We start from the raw sequence: 16,433 nt of genomic DNA, 5'->3' as shown, positions 1-16,433 counted from the left end.
ATCCTGTAACATTTGAATATAGTCATATGAGCTCTTTAAACTGGACTACTGACCTAAACAACCTGACAAAGTTATCCATTTGTTAGTTTTCTGTTAGCTAAAAAGGAAAGCTTGTACTTTTGATTTAAGTTCCTTCAACTGTCTGAAGAGGGCGCTCCAACCAAACGAGATACAAGACATTAAGGGCATGTCATTCTCTGTTAAAATATAAAGTGTGCTTTAGAAAGAGCTTCAGTCAGGGCTGTTCCTGTTTCTGTTGCATAACTCACTGGTACCTCATGTTCTCAGACTGAGGAAGGAAGTCACATGACCAGTCATATGATTACTCACGTTGGCTTTGGTCCAAGTCCCACCTGAGAGCAGGTCCGGGACAGCAGAAGTGCATTTATCAGAGACTTGGTGAGGCATGACCCTGTGTATGTATCAAACAGTATTTGGCTTTCTGAGCTCCACTAAACCCAAAGCAGTTCTATATATTAAAAACAAAGGATGTGTCTAAATGTCAAATCTGAAACTAAACCCAGTGAGGAAGGACAATGAAACAAAGCCCAGATACTGCTGTTCCACAAAAACTAGTTCCCTAATCTGTTTTGTCTGGCCTTTCATTACTACTCCGGGTGCCCCTCATCTCAAGGGTGTTATTTAAAGAAAATGAGAAAACTCCAACTTATAATCAGGCAATATATTATCTTTTACTTTTGATTTTACTGGCAAAATGTGCTGATGTCCCAGTGATCAGGGGAAGCTGTTGGGGAATTCAAAGTCTGGTTCCGGAGAACATTATTGTTCTGTCCTGGGGCAGCTCTCAGGGGGTGAGCTTCTTGTTTTTAGGAACATGCTTTCTCACACAGTGGTTCACTGGTACGGCTTCAGGACCCACCGTTTATCCAGAATGACAAGACAATATTTGCTTTGTAAATTAAGAAATACTGTATTTTTCCCCACAAATCATGAATGGATAACAATCAACCTTAAAGCTGAACTTTTGATCAAAACAACTCGATAGCTTCACTTGAACATGTTTCTCCACGTTCTCAGCTACCTACATTTTGAAAAATGTTTTCTGGAAAAATGTGGGTCGGAAAATGTTCCGACCCACCATTTGAGAACCACTGCTCTAGAGTAACATCTGCATCATTCTCTCTGGGCTCCACGGTAACAAAGCACTTAGCAGTGAGCACACACAGGGACACCTCAGAGTCAAACCCAGGACTTGGGAGTCCACTGAGAGGCAAGTGTTTAACCGCTCAGCCTGGTGTTGTGATCCCAGTACAAGTCATGACCATGACCGGTTCTACAGCAATAACTTCTCTCTGCACTCGGCACACTCATCTGAGACTGAAGGGACTTGTTCACAGGGGATTTCCACATCAGTATGTCCATCAGCAGCATGTGCACTACACTCAGAGACCTGAAATATATTCACAATACTTTAAATCCTGTTCAGACATGTAGTGAAGTCAAAGTAAAACAATCAATACAAAGTAAAAAAAACACATTTGTACTTTTATCTGGTTTTTTCCTATACGTCTCAGCTAAACCCCACAGTGGTATGGGAGGGCATCTGACACAGAGCAGTGTCCTGGCTGAGCCTGGGTGTGGGGCACATATAGGGGGTGTTTGATCAGAAGGTGGAGAGTGCCGATGTTTATTTAGACAAATGCACAAAGAGCCCATCCCACACCACACCTCAGTACCGGAGCCACAGGGGCCCGGGCCCCGTGGGAGGAACTCACTCACCCCTGACCCAAGGGGTGGGTATCTACCTAACACCAACTGCATTCAAAGTCATTGAAGTGCCTTAATATCACTGAAAACATTAAAGGATGAGCCTCTGGTGTATGAATGAGAGGGCCATAGATATTTTACAAAAGAAACTCATTTAGAGCCTGTACAAACCGTATTCCATTCATTCAGGGTCAAGTTGACCAAATAAAAAAAAGTTTCAAAAATACTGCTGCTCCAAATAGAAAAAACAACAACATCGTAATAATTCAGAAGGGCGGATGTGAAGATCATGTCTTTGGTCCAGGTGAATGCTCTCAAGGACAAGCTTTCAAAGACACAGATAATGCCCTGGTAACCACGGTTACTGTGCATGGAGGCTCAGGGAGCTCAGCGTGACCTGACAGCGTCCCCTGCTGACGGAGACGCATCATCAGACAAGCGCCAGGACCAGAGTGAACACATTCTGACCCAGTTTTGTCTTTCTCACTTCCTTATCAGAGATGGGCTCAGGATAAAAGAGGTAGAGTTACACACTGTACATCAGGGCCGTGAGAAAGTCCCTTTATCGAGACTAAATAACAAGTGCAAGCCTGAAAATAGCACATAACTGTTTGTTTGTGGACATGTTGCAACTACTTGACCATTTCAGAGCCGGCCATTTTTCTCCAGGGCAGCATGATTTTGACACAAGAAAACAAAAATAAAACATAATAGCAATTTTCGGACAAATATTGCGATTCGATTTGCGATTTTTATACTTGACACATTTTGTGTTACTTTTAGACTTCTTGCAAATTGCCCCACATACTTTCAGAAATATTTGGTTTTGTGTGTACAGCGCCCTCTTCTGGAGGAGTTTCCCCGACATTCAGAGAGTACCTCCGGAGGACAGCCACGTGAATAAAATAAGTCCCGGATGGAGTCACATAAATACCTTAGAATCTGCTTTAAAGAGACTAGATGCAAGTTGGGCATTTTATACTCACTACTGCCACCTCAGGTCATACGCGTAACTGCAGTCTCTATATTAAAGGGATATTTCAGGATTTTTGACATATGGCCTCATTTCCTAGTTATCCAGAGTGTTGTTGATTCTGGAGATATATATATATTTTTTTGTCATTCATGCAGTTCTTATATTTGATGAGTTACGTGGCGCTAGGCTAGTGCTAGGCTAGCGCATTAGCCTACATTAAAAACAGTCTGACACACACCACAGTGCACCTGAGGAAAATCACTTATAACGCCAGACTCATGATTTAAATATCTGTGTATATATATTTTAACCATTTTGCATTTAAAATACCCTATATTTGAGCAGCATCAGCTTTGTGGTTGGAAGCTACGCAGTGGCGGAGTGATCTGCTACAAAATACTCCCTCAAATTGCGGTTACTCATGTGATGCAAGGTCAGTTATATTTCAAAAATTATTCTATCGATATCTGGTAACAAGTCTGGTGTTATAAGTGATTTGCCTCAGGTCACTATGGAGCGGGTCAGACTGTCTTTAATGCAGGCTAGCTGCTACCGTAGAAATGCGCTAGCCTTGCACTAGTCTAGCGCCACGAAACTCTAGAACTGCATGAATTACAAAAAAAAACATCTCCACTTCTATTTTTCTTAGGTCAACTACATATTTGTCAAGTTCCAGAAGAATGAGAGATAGAATTAGACAATGAAGTGTATGTAAACATATGGTTCTCACTGTATGTCACACAAACACACAAAAACATTACAAAAAATGTAGTAAACTTGTCCATCTTTATATAATGTTAATATTTAGCTAATTTTATAGAAACAATTGAAGTAAATATTGCTGTAATCTTTTCCTCAAAATGCCTTAAAGTCGTGAAATAAAAACCTACAGTCGGAGGTAGAACAGCGATAAAAAGCTGTTCCTCAGAATGACCTCCCCCTCTCCCTCCCCCTCCTCTGCCTCTCGGTCTAGAGGAGATTACTGTGGACAAACAGGCTTAGCCGGCGTCTCCGTGGCAACGGAGCTGGGCCAATGACGTGCCGCGCTCTCCCTCTCTCCTCCTGCGTCTGCACAATCTCACCGTGTCCCGAGCAACAAGTGCAGGCAAGTCCCACACCGAGGAGCTGGAGAACACGCCTGGGACACTTCGGAGGACACGCCTGGGACACTTCGGAGGACACGCCTGGGACATTTCGGAGGACACGCCAGGGACACTTCAGAGGAGACGCCTGGGACACTTCGGAGGAAACAGCTGGGACACTTCGGAGGAGACACCTGGGATACTTCGGAGGCCGCACTTCGGAGGACACGCCGGGGACACTTCAGAGGAGACGCCTAGGACATTTCGGAGGAGACACCTGGGACACTTCGGAGGACGTGCCTGGGACACTTCGGAGGAGACACCTGGGACACTTCGGAGAACGTGCCTGGGACACTTCGGAGGTGACACCTGGGACACTTCTCAGGACACGATTTGGACACTTTGGAGGACACGCCTGGGACACTTTGGAGGAGACATCACTACGACAACAGAAGAGGAGACACTTCTACGACAGCGCAGGAGACACCTGGGACACTTCGGAGGAGACACTTGTTCCACAACGGAGGGGAACTTATAGGGAAATAACGAAAGGAGGACACACGGGAGGAGACACAGGAAACACAGGAGACACAAGAGACACAGGAGACGCAGCGGGGCAGTGCTTTGGAGAACAGGGTCCGTAGTGGATGGGCGTGAGGCGTGTGGCGCCGACTGATTCAAGTTTGTCCGGACCAACAAAGAGAGGTGAGAAAAGGATTTGTCTGCTCCTCCTGTCTTCGATCTAATCTGCTCAAAGTAGACATTTAGGCAAAGTATTTTAGTCGTGAATCAACAGAGAGCTTCATTTTGTTCTCACAATAGGATTAGCTAATCGTCATCAATAAAACTCACTCCACATTTTACTATTTGATCCAGGAGTGTATGCTGGACTGATCAACTGAGGTCAGTGTGCTGCAGATTAGCACAGATTAGAAACACGTCAGTCACACAGACGCTTCAGTCCAAATGTTTATGCAGGCCACATTGTAGAAGGAATTACATCTTTCTTTTATCAAATGATGCAGCCGTGTTGATCGTGAGTGACATGATCACATTTCATTATGGTTTTATAATTTGGTCTCACTGCAGAACAGAGCCGGCGGTACAAGACGTGAAAACCCCTTTAAACAACGGCCTATGCCACGTCTGTAAACAGTGACAAAAGTGCACTAGAATGAGGATGTAGACTTTTGTAAACAGGTGCCCTCACTTTAAACTGGAGCAGGCCATAACCCACAGTATTCCAAAGGTCTGGGCCACATTTACAAAGCTCGCTCACGGCGTATGTACCATGTGTTAAACAAAAGTCCTCCTCAGCTCGAACCTTTGCTGAGCCCCAGGGCCTGGCTACACAGCACACGCTGACTATAACAGTAATGTGTTTTCTTCCTTGTGGAGCAGTGAGTTAAAGGCAAACCGTCTCATGCTCCTGAGGCTGTGAATCAGGGACACACTGTTTTTACACTGCGTATGTTTCTGCTGCCTTTACTTTCATTCAGCTGGATTAAGAAATACAAAGATCCCACAAAATAAAATCAATCCTACTTTTTGATGCAGCTGTTCTTTCACAAAGATTTAGAAAATAAACACGTGTTGTTGTATTGGCAAATTTACCTAATCTAGCGATGTTTAAATAAAGGCATTTTAATATTTCTACTTTTGGAGTGCCTCAGTTTGTTTGATTTTTTGCTGAAACGGATCCCTGCACTGAAGAGCACCCAAAAGACCAAGTTTATACAACTCTTTACATCCAAGTAGCACTCCAGCCTCCCAATTTTTTCAACGTGTTGTTGTATTTCAGCCCGACGCCTGCGGCAGTTTTAGACTGTCTCCTCGTCACCTCTCAGATTGATCAGGACGTCACTGTGACTAAAATGAGTAGATTGTCCTGAAGTGGGACAGCTGAGCTCCAGGGCCAGTAATTCTCTGATATTAAGGAAAGGTCCTTGTTAGAGGATAACATTAAATCACTATTTTTCATACTGGGTCAGGCTGTACAGTCGTACTGTCTCTGTCGTAGCCTTGACTGTGGTGCTCAGACTCTCAGCCACTGAATGTTTTGCTTGTATCAGTATGATGCTCTGAGAGGGTATTTATCCCTTTTCTGTGGAAACATAGACAGACTTGAATGGTAGGACTAGCGCAATGTCTCGAGTTCATGTCTCCGGGTCCCGCACCGATGGTAAATAAACATGTCCTGTAAGACTGCTGCCTATTCTTCATCTATCCTCTCGAACACCATTGTTAATTCTCTAACAGTCCTAACATAATAACATTTGTATTGTTGACCAGCTTCTCCCTCCTGACCTCACCAGGGCTACGCAAATCTAAGTTTTAGCCAAACAATGGAAACAAAGCAATACTCAGCTAACCAGGAGTAACCAGGAAGAATATGAAAGAAATGTATACAAATATATTTCATGAACAATAGTTAAGATCTGTACCAAGGCAGAAAGAGAGAAGACCAACAATACTTCAGGATTCTGGGCTTATTTCTATACACATTAGGACCACTGGTCGTCTTAATCAGTTCTGCACTTTTTGACCCACAATTCCAATCTGACCAGGAATCTGGTCAGTAAAACAATTAAAATCTGAATTGTGTTCAGATTTGAAGAAAAAACATCTGGTAGATGGTACCTTCAAATGATTTTTCGAGTTTGAATTGTTCCACATTGGTACGATCCACTCTCAGTGTGAGGATGATTTTTCGATTGCAGCCCTGCTCTCCAATCAGTTGATTTGCTCCGACTGATGACGAAGGACCAAAGGAGGATGATTAGGAAACCTGAGGGCTGAGAGCAGGCGTCACTCTGCAGACAAAGACTCTCAGAGATGATGTGTGGGAGCCGAGGACAAAGCGGAGGTGCAGGTGTATGTTAATATATGTAAATGTATGCACGAGGAGCTACATGGTTCATTAACGTGGGGTTAAGGGTGAGCTGAATGTCAGGGCCGCTGGACCATGTGATAAACTGACTGTTTATCCCACAATCCCATTCTAGAGAACAGGACTAAAGTTCCATTGGACCCGGACAGTGATGACGTCATCGCTCTATAATGGGATGTAACCTGCTGTAGAGCCGAGTACAGGCTCTTTTTAAACATCTGATCACAGAAATATCACATTTACTCTGGACTTTCTTTAATAAGTAATTATGACATTCTAGCCGTTTGCATTTTTTTTTACGTTGTGGCGTCAACATCCCGACTTCAAGTAGCTCCAGTCTCAACAATATTAGAAAAGGTTTTGCAGAAGAATTTAACCTTCTAAAACCTTTTGAGATGAGGTTGTTATTAATCCATAAACAATTTATTTATCCATTTTAACAACATTCAAAGGGGAGATAAGATACCCAAAACTCCTCTCAAAAAACCTAACGTCACAAAATAAACCCACACGTTTAGACCTGGCTCCATTCATTATTCAGATTATGTTGCCATTAATGTGTGTTTATTTTTTTTACTCATATCTTATATCTTACTCATCAAGTGCATATGACTTCCAAATGCTTTATTCCTAGCAAAAGCCAGTGTCTCCTCATCAACAGCAGCTTTGGTGTTAGTAACTTGGAATGTTCTGCAGTGTGGCTTTAGAAAGGATGGCTGTGTTCCAGCTCCTGAATACAGCTGTGTGCGTCATCTCTGGCCTTGAGACAGCAGCTCCTCTCCATGTCAGAGTGTGGGAGGACTGCATTTATCTACAGATCTGTCCTGAACGCTCCTACGCTTTGTTCAGACCTTTGGCCTTATATAATGCAAAAGTAACATTTTTGATCTGTGACAGGGAGAACAGCAAGTGAAAATGCAGTGGTCAATTTGAAGCCTTTTGGCTAGTTTTATATTCACCAAAGGGAATGGATGATTTATTGTTTTCATTTCCGAGTGTTTCACAGTTTACATGTGAGTGTTGCTGTCTGTCCCCAGGGCCATGTGGTGGTGGCTGTCGTGGGGGGGCGAGGGGCCTCACAGGAGCTCTGAGCGGGCCCCTGAGGAGGTGGTGTGCGATACTCTGATGCTGGAGCTGGACTGGCTGTGTAAGGAGGCCGAGCGGGCGCATCGCGAGCGGGAGAGAGAATATCAGCGCCTGAGCTCTGGCGTGGACTACAGCTGGCTCAGGAACACCCCGAGGAGCACCTACAGCCTGAGCACCGGGGAGAGGCTGGGGCTGGAGGAGCTGTGCTGCCAGGTGCCACCTTCCTACTGCGGCCTGGTCATCCTGAGGTATGCAGCTCTCAGACACATATATATATATATATATATTATATATATATATATATATTATAATGTTATATCAAAAAAGGACCTGGAATGGAGTTTTATTTCAGTAATCCTGTACATGTAGGGCCTGATTTACTATTGCTAGGACTTTGCCCAGGCACAAAATGAAGTGGTCCAAAATGCAGGTTGTAGGAGGTAGTAGTGTGTCTAACAGTTTGTGGTGTTCAGGTTGCGGGAGGTAGTAGTGTGTCTAACAGTGTCTGTGGTGTTCAGGTTGTAAGAGGTGGTAGTGTGTCTAACAGTGTCTGTGGTGTTCAGGTTGTAGGAGGTGGTAGCGTGTCTAACAGTGTCTGTGGTGTTCAGTTGTAGGAGGTGGTTGTGTGTCTAACAGTTTGTTGTGTTCAGGTTGCGGGAGGTGGTAGTGTGTCTAACAGTGTCTGTGGTGTTCAGGTTGTAGGAGGTAGTAGCGTGTCTAACAGTGTCTGTGGTGTTCAGGTTGTAAGAGGTGGTAGCGTGTCTAACAGTGCCTGTGATGTTCAGGTTGTAGGAGGCGGTAGTGTGTCTAACAGTTTGTTGTGTTCAGGTTGCGGGAGGTGGTAGCGTGTCTAACAGTGTCTGTGGTGTTCAGGTTGCGGGAGGTGGTAGTGTGTCTAGCAGTGTCTGTGGTGTTCAGGTTGTGGGACGTAGTAGCGTGTCTAACAGTGTCTGTGGTGTTCAGGTTGTAGGAGGTGGTAGTGTGTCTAGCAGTGTCTGTGGTGTTCAGGTTGCGGGAGGTGGTAGCGTGTCTAACAGTGTCTGTGGTGTTCAGGTTGTAGGAGGTGGTAGTGTGTCTAACAGTGTCTGTGGTGTTCAGGTTGTAGGAGGTGGTAGCGTGTCTAGCAGTGTCTGTGGTGTTCAGGTTGTAGGAGGTGGTAGTGTGTCTAACAGTGTCTGTGGTGTTCAGGTTTTGGGAGGTAGTAGCGTGTCTAACAGTGTCTGTGGTGTTCAGGTTGCGGGAGGTGGTAGTGTGTCTAGCAGTGTCTGTGGTGTTCAGGTTGTGGGAGGTAGTAGCGTGTCTAACAGTGTCTGTGGTGTTCAGGTTGTGGGAGGTAGTAGTGTGTCTAACAGTGTCTGTGGTGTTCAGGTTGCGGGAGGTGGTAGTGTGTCTAGCAGTGTCTGTGGTGTTCAGGTTGTGGGAGGTAGTAGCGTGTCTAACAGTGTCTGTGGTGTTCAGGTTGCGGGAGGTGGTAGCGTGTCTAACAGTGCCTGTGGTGTTCAGGTTGTAGGAGGTGGTAGTGTGTCTAACAGTGTCTGTGGTGTTCAGGTTGTAGGAGGTGGTAGTGTGTCTAACAGTGTCTGTGGTGTTCAGGTTGTAGGAGGTGGTAGTGTGTCTAACAGTGTCTGTGGTGTTCAGGTTGTGGGAGGTAGTAGCGTGTCTAACAGTGTCTGTGGTGTTCAGGTTGCGGGAGGTGGTAGTGTGTCTAGCAGTGTCTGTGGTGTTCAGGTTGCGGGAGGTGGTAGTGTGTCTAGCAGTGTCTGTGGTGTTCAGGTTGTGGGAGGTAGTAGCGTGTCTAACAGTGTCTGTGGTGTTCAGGTTGCGGGAGGTGGTAGCGTGTCTAACAGTGCCTGTGGTGTTCAGGTTGTAGGAGGTGGTAGTGTGTCTAACAGTGTCTGTGGTGTTCAGGTTGTAGGAGGTGGTAGTGTGTCTAACAGTGTCTGTGGTGTTCAGGTTGTAGGAGGTGGTAGTGTGTCTAACAGTGTCGGTGGTGTTCAGGTTGTAGGAGGCGGTAGTGTGTCTAACAGTGTCTGTGGTGTTCAGGTTGTAGGAGGTGGTAGTGTGTCTAACAGTGTCTGTGGTGTTCAGGTTACGGGAGGTAGTAGCGTGTCTAACAGTGTCGGTGGTGTTCAGGTTGTAGGAGGTGGTAGTGTGTCTAACAGTGTCTGTGGTGTTCAGGTTGCGGGAGGTGGTAGTGTGTCTAACAGTGTCTGTGGTGTTCAGGTTACGGGAGGTAGTAGCGTGTCTAACAGTGTCTGTGGTGTTCAGGTTACGGGAGGTAGTAGCGTGTCTAACAGTGTCGGTGGTGTTCAGGTTGTAGGAGGTGGTAGTGTGTCTAACTGTTTGCGGTGTTCAGGTTGCGGGAGGCGGTGCAGGCCGAGGAACCCGAGGCGAAGGAGGTGTCGGGCCTGTTCCGCTCCGTGCTCCTGCGGACCCTGGAGCAGGTCCGAGAGGAGCAGGAGGCCCAGCGACTCGCCCAACAGTGGAGCAGCCACAAACGCTCCCTCTCCTTGGTCAACTTTAGGTCCCGCCTCCGCATTAACCCCTTCAGCACCAGCACCCTGGGGCTCACCTCTGCAGTGGGAGACCAGGAGGGGGCGGGGCTGAACGACCTGAAGACTGTGTCCGCGGACGTGGAGCGGGGCCAGAGGGTCTGGAGCGTGCCTGACTTTAAGCACAGCAGCAGCAGAGTGGACTGAGGAGACCTACAGGGGACACTTCACAAATGGGACAAAACAGCTCTTTAAAGCGACACTGTGCAACATTTTAGGTCACATCTTACTCTGTCACAAGCTGGAAATCTCAAATGCACTCCTAATTAGGACTGGGTTCCATTAAATTTTGCTTTCACAATACTTGGTTTTACATTGGTGCACAATATTTCTTGTCTGTGAAACAGAAACAAACGGCTTTATTTTCCACCTGGCGCAACATCAGCGTTGGCCCGGGGACAAGGCCGTCATCTTACAAGCACACAACTGCGATCCTCGTCGGCCTTGCATCGCGCGACAGCCTCACGTACTTCATTCACCATTTAGACTACATCCTTTTTAAGGACATAAACTTTATTTTTCCCACAGTGAGTTTAACCCTGTCCATGTCCCCGGCTAAAGAGAATATTCACCTTATTCCACCCCACCCACTTTTGCTTGATTTGTGTAAAATGGCCAATGTGCACTTGCACCAACATGTCAACTCTGCACCGTTTCTCTGCGCGGCAGAAAAACGGCTTTGTTTTTCGTGTAGTAACTGATTTTATGTGGACTTCTCCAGCCCCATGTTAACAGATAGGAGAAAAGGGGCGGGCACAATTCATGGCGGCGCCCACGCGAGCCTCCGGAATAAGGTGAATACTGACGGCTCTGGTGCTGGTATAAAAGTGCGCTGGGTTCTACACGCGTCACAAACGTGATCCAAACACCAGCAAACATTTACCTGATTGTTTATTAGTAATAATATTTAGTAATGTTATCACAAAATGTGGCACTACAGACCTGGAGGCAGGGCTTAATTTGTATATTTGTAGTTTCAGGAACACTTTTGGTCTGATGAGATGGATTCAGGGAACAGGCCAAAACATTTGCCGGAACACTCTCATTAAACACCATTATAATCAGATCAAATCTTTGCCGGATCCTCTTTAACACTTAAACACACAGATCCTTTACCCTGAAACATGGAAAATTGGGGGAATGCGTTCCCCCAAACGGGGGATCAAATTAAGCACTGCCTGGAGGTGTATTTTCTAATTATAATCTAATTATAATCCTGTGTATGATGCTTCTAAATGTGTCAGTACTGTCAGACAGCAGTGGGCGCTGTGTATTCATGTGTGTGTGCGCTGTGTAGGTACTTCATATAAGAGTTCATTTGAAGGACAGATTTCAAAACAAAAAAGGGTAAGTCTCTGTCTCTTATGGTTCCAAAATTATAAGCGAAAGTCTACAACATAAAACGTATAAAATAGATGAACAAACGTTTGATTTTCACAGCGATGTTCTTCTACTCAGCTGCAGTGTGTTTACAGTTTTTAGCATTACGAGTCAGCCTTTCACCCGTGCACACGCCCTCTGCATCAAATAAAGTATACGTTTACTTTTCATCGTCTTCTGTTACCTTTGACTAAAGACTTTATAAACTTGAATAAAACCAACAAATGTACTTCAGTGTTGTTTTTTATTGAACACACATCACACTCATTTGTACAGTTATATTTACACAAACAAATGTACAAAGATTTCATTCGTATGGTACAAAAGTATGAAATATTCCTACAGTCCACTCACTAAAGGGGGCTGGAACTGACCACATGATGGCAGCAAAATGACACAAAACGATGAGCCTTGGCTTTCATCAGGAACAGTCTCAGGAGCAGAAGGAAACGTGGCCAGTCAGACTCTCCTCCTTCAACTATCACAGGTGGACAGGCAGCTTGTGCAATGTCCTGATATAATGGAGTAGGCGCCAATAAAACTTGACAGTCCCGCCCACCTCTACGTTCAGGAAGTACAATTCCCATTTTAATCATGAGGATTTCAAAAGGCCTGACAGCGGTAAATCAGTTCAGAGCGGACATTTTACATGATAGGAAAAAAAAAAAAGCTAGCATATCGCTGATTAGCCTTTGTCATGCCTTTAAACTCTGAGTGATACTTATTTCAGCTGTTCCCCATGACAAAAATGAAGGAGAAACGTATTTCTAAAACCTGGAAATGGGCAGGGCAGTTCAGCTCCATTTGGGAACACAAAGGAAGCTGGAAGTTCACAAATAAGAAGTCCTTAATGCAAATAAAGGAGCAGCTCTTTGAGCTTACATGAGCTTAGTTTAAGGGGGTTTTCATAAACTCTCTTCTGCTTGTTTTCAAGCCGTTATCAGCTCACTGGTTTCGAACAAACTGCACTGGGCTCAGAGTCTTCTTCTCCTCTTGCTCTTTTGCTCTCAGGGCTCCCTCTCACAGAGGTCAGAGGTCATGGAGGTCATGGAGGTCACAGAGTGGAGTTGAGGAACTCCAGCAGCTCAGCGCGGTTTTTGTCCCTCTGAAAACACACAGTGCGTCAGATGAACAGTGGAATAATTTTAGACCTAAAAATAAGGCGAATCTGAACCATATTTCCATTATTATAAAACAAAAAGAAGTTATTTTTCATTATATTATTCAGTAAAAGATGTGAAACTTAAAAAGGTGTGTCATGTGTATTTGACCTCTCAGTGACCCAGCGGCTGTATGAGTGGTCAGCATGGCGCCTTTACTTTCCATCACAGTGGCGTCTATGAAGCTCCAGGATCAATATGTTTGTTAAGCGATAAATACATCACTCCAGTTCCAGGTGGAGCTTTAGTCCTATTCACTATAATGGGATTTAGCTGATTCACAGAAATATCACTTTTACTCTGGAGATTCTTTACCAAGTCTTTTCTCACATTAATTATCAAATAAGTGTTATTTTAAGTATAAAAATATCTTATCTTATAGATGAATAATAGATATATTATTCTAATCAGGAGAAAAACAGCGGTTGCTATTTCAGCAGGAGATGTGCGTAACCATGGAGACAGCTCTATCAGCAAAAAAACAACAACAGAAACCCGAAATCAGCCGCTGGGTCACTAGAAGGTCAAATACTTGTTGCTTTATTTTGAACACAATACACAACAAAATCTGACTTTAGTGGATCATTTTCTAAATGGATTGGCTGCAGTCTCAGGCCAAGGGGTCCGTGACACCAAAAGAGAACTCACCTGTTTGTCCTTTTTGGACTTCTTCACCTTCATCTTGATCTTTTTCCCTGAGATCATGCTGTACTTGCTCCCTTTAGTTCTGTCTTTCAGATACTGAAAGAGACAATTAACTCAATCAAAGCAAAGTGCAGAGATGTCAAACATAAACCTCTTAACCCCCATCTGAACCGAGCACATTTTCTTCAATTTGGCTTAACCCAAATCTAAAGGTTTCTTGAAAGAAGTGTCAAAAGAGCGACAAAAATGTGGCAAAAACAAAACAAAGTGACAATAAAAGTCACAGAAGAGCAACAAAAAAGCAACAAAAGAGTAACAGAAAAGTGACAAACATTTGGGTAATGCTGAACTTGAAAAAATGCGCTCGGTTAAGGCGAGAGTTAAGAGGTTAAGAGGTACAGTGATGGGTGCAATCCTGGTTCTCATTCAGACCAATAGAATAGAACCCAAAGGACAGGTATCGATGGGGTTTCTATCGTCATATTGACCACTTAGTGGAGCACTTTCCAAAGCTCAAATCACAGTTGAAAAGCGGAGAAACACTTGGACCTACCTTGGAGATCTGGACAGGCCCCTCGTCCTCATCTTTCGATTTCTTATCCTTTTTCCTTTTGTGTTTCTTCTCTTTCTTAGACTTCTGCAGGAGAACACACCTCAGGGTTATGGACGCTCGGCTTTGGTGTGAATCTTACACGGGAGCGACTTTACCTTTTTATGCTGTTTGTCTTTCTTTCTTTTCTTGACCACCTTTTTGGATTTACTTCGTGACTCTGAGGAAGAAGATGGACCTTAAGTTATGATGTGGACATAGTGCGCTTGAATATAGTGAAAATGCAGCACTGACCGGGACTGCTGGAGCTGCTGGAGCTGCTGCTGCGGCTGCACGACTCTGACGCTGAGGATGAGCAGGGCGAAGAGGAGGAAGAGGACGAGGACGAGGAGGAGGAGGAGATGGAGCTACCGGATGAAGAGGACGACCTGCTGCGACTGCGTCTGCGCTTCAGCTTCTGCCGGTCTGAAATTCACAGCACACATCACAGTCTTCTCATACATCACTGCAAACACAGACACAGGGATAAGAGGACTGTGGGACGGTCATGCTTACTTCTGGAGCGGCTCCTCTCTTCAGTCCGGGAGCTGGAGCTGGACACTCTCCTCTCAGGCGTGGACTACAGGAGAGAGAGAGAGTACACGTCAACACACAATGACCTGAAGAAATCGGATCGGCTTTCAGTCATCATCATCATTCTTTATTCAGACTCTAGGTCCATAGTATAAAATGACATATACATACAAACATACAAACACCCAAAGACAAGACCCACATAAAAAAATACATGTAAGATTATAAAAAACAGCTATACCAATGTTTCCATAAAGTAGACTGGTACCGCACAGCACAGGACCTGAGGTTCACCAGAGCCAGTATCGGCGAGTATCACTCAAATAAAAGTCTTCAAATCAGCTGAAGAAAAAAATGGCATTGGTGCTTCTTTGACTAGTTGAGGTCTATTTCTCCCCCAAAAAACCCAAGTTAAAAATATAAGATTTTAAAAATGGACTGTAAGCCATAATCATCCAAATTATAACAAACAAATGGAGTCAATATGGACTTGTCTTCCATATGGAGTGTAAGTCATGTGACGTGTTGTTACATCCCTCATGTCCCATAGTGATGATCCAACATGACGTCGGCAGTCCTCCAATGTGACAAATAAGTCACCATAGAGTCATACTGACTGAGTGAGGGTGCGTTCAGTGGGCTGACTGAACCCTGTTCATGAGGCAGTTTGGCTGTTTTTTGGAGCCAGCTCCATTATTTAGAATAAAGCTAAAATAGCAAAAGGAAACAAACACTGCGAGTGTGAAAACAAACACTAAATCAAAATGATAACCCTGTGTTCAATAATGACTTACAGAGGCAAACAGTGTGAATGGAAAAGGAGGAACTTTCCTCACAGCTTCAAGAATACCAGAATGATTCCATTCTTAATTTACAGTCTATGAATAATAAAACTAAGTTTGTCTAACTAAACTCGCAGTGTAACGTTTCTGTTACTTCATTCTGAGCTCTGAATGTTTGTGTTGATGTCATCTGTATTTGTGCAGCCTCCAGGCCAGGACACTCTGCACAGTGGTTAGCACTTGTGCCTCACAGCAAGAAGTCCAGGGTTTGATTCCCTCCTGGACAGGGCCTCTGTGTGGAGTTTGCATGTTCTCCCCGTGTCTGCACAGGTTTCCTCGAACATTAACAATATGTACAATAGGTTCCCCTCTGGGACCAGGACTAAATAAAGGTAAAAACAAAACAAAAAAGGACTAAATAAAGGTCAAATAAAAAAAGAGACTTTTAATCTCAGTGAGGTTTCCTGGTGAAAATAAGGGGAAATGAAAACAGCGTCTGTGCAGGTTTCACTTATTGCTAAGGAGCAGGTTTGAAACATAATCAGGCCCAGAACATAAGATTTTGTGGTTTGCAAAGATTGTCTTACTCCCAAATGAACTGAAACCATTGCGACCATTCAAATTACTACTGGATTATATTTGCATCAAGCAACTTGTACATTTCTGAGAGAACCATAAAGCTAAAGCCCTGTCCGCGTATATAACTGCTGAGTTAACGGTCAGGTCAGTGCATGTGTGACATAAAAGCGTTCATACACCCAGATCTGAATGTTCTTGCAGCTCAGGTCCACTGACTGAAGCGGATGGATATGGGGTGAATGTGGCTAATGCTACGAGCTAATGTTTCCTTTTTGGACACAGAAACCAGAACTGGCATCTCACTCACCATCACGAAGGTCACAGCGCACAGTCGGCCAGAGAAACCTCCGTGATCAAAGTGAAAAAGTGCAGTTATATGTGCTGAATGGATATTTTAGTCGGAGCTAACAGGCTAACAACAACAGCAGCGGCGGACATGTTGTATCCCAG

General features: G+C 44.5%; 2 protein-coding genes across 3 annotated transcripts; one reads left to right on the top strand and one right to left on the bottom strand.

Annotated features, from left to right (window-relative positions):
• The first annotated feature begins 4,353 nt into the window (after nucleotides 1-4,353).
• On the top strand, nucleotides 4,354-10,489 carry rd3 (retinal degeneration 3, GUCY2D regulator). The gene is made up of 3 exons (XM_079572347.1): nucleotides 4,354-4,491; nucleotides 7,714-8,010; nucleotides 10,119-10,489. The coding sequence occupies exons 2-3, from the start codon at nucleotides 7,718-7,720 to the stop codon at nucleotides 10,459-10,461; spliced, it is 636 nt and encodes a 211-aa protein (XP_079428473.1). The 5' UTR covers nucleotides 4,354-4,491; nucleotides 7,714-7,717; the 3' UTR covers nucleotides 10,462-10,489.
• Nucleotides 10,490-12,368: 1,879 nt separating this feature from the next.
• LOC306974814 (uncharacterized protein) lies at nucleotides 12,369-16,433 on the bottom strand. 2 transcript variants are annotated; one of them, XM_079572206.1, is made up of 7 exons: nucleotides 16,291-16,433; nucleotides 14,605-14,668; nucleotides 14,344-14,514; nucleotides 14,208-14,269; nucleotides 14,053-14,136; nucleotides 13,503-13,595; nucleotides 12,369-12,799 (listed from the first exon to the last, which is right to left on the bottom strand). In XM_079572206.1, exons 1-7 carry the CDS (start codon nucleotides 16,291-16,293, stop codon nucleotides 12,749-12,751), a joined length of 528 nt encoding a protein of 175 aa, XP_079428332.1. In that variant the 5' UTR covers nucleotides 16,294-16,433; the 3' UTR covers nucleotides 12,369-12,748. The 2 variants fall into 2 exon arrangements, with proteins under 2 accessions (XP_079428332.1, XP_079428333.1); XM_079572207.1 differs by having other exon boundaries at nucleotides 14,053-14,133.

This window comes from Gobius niger, assembly GCF_951799975.1.
Source record: "Gobius niger genome assembly, chromosome: 15".
Lineage (NCBI taxonomy): Eukaryota > Metazoa > Chordata > Actinopteri > Gobiiformes > Gobiidae > Gobius > Gobius niger.
Note: the sequence above shows the minus strand (reverse complement) of the source record. Positions and strands in the feature narration are given on the sequence as shown.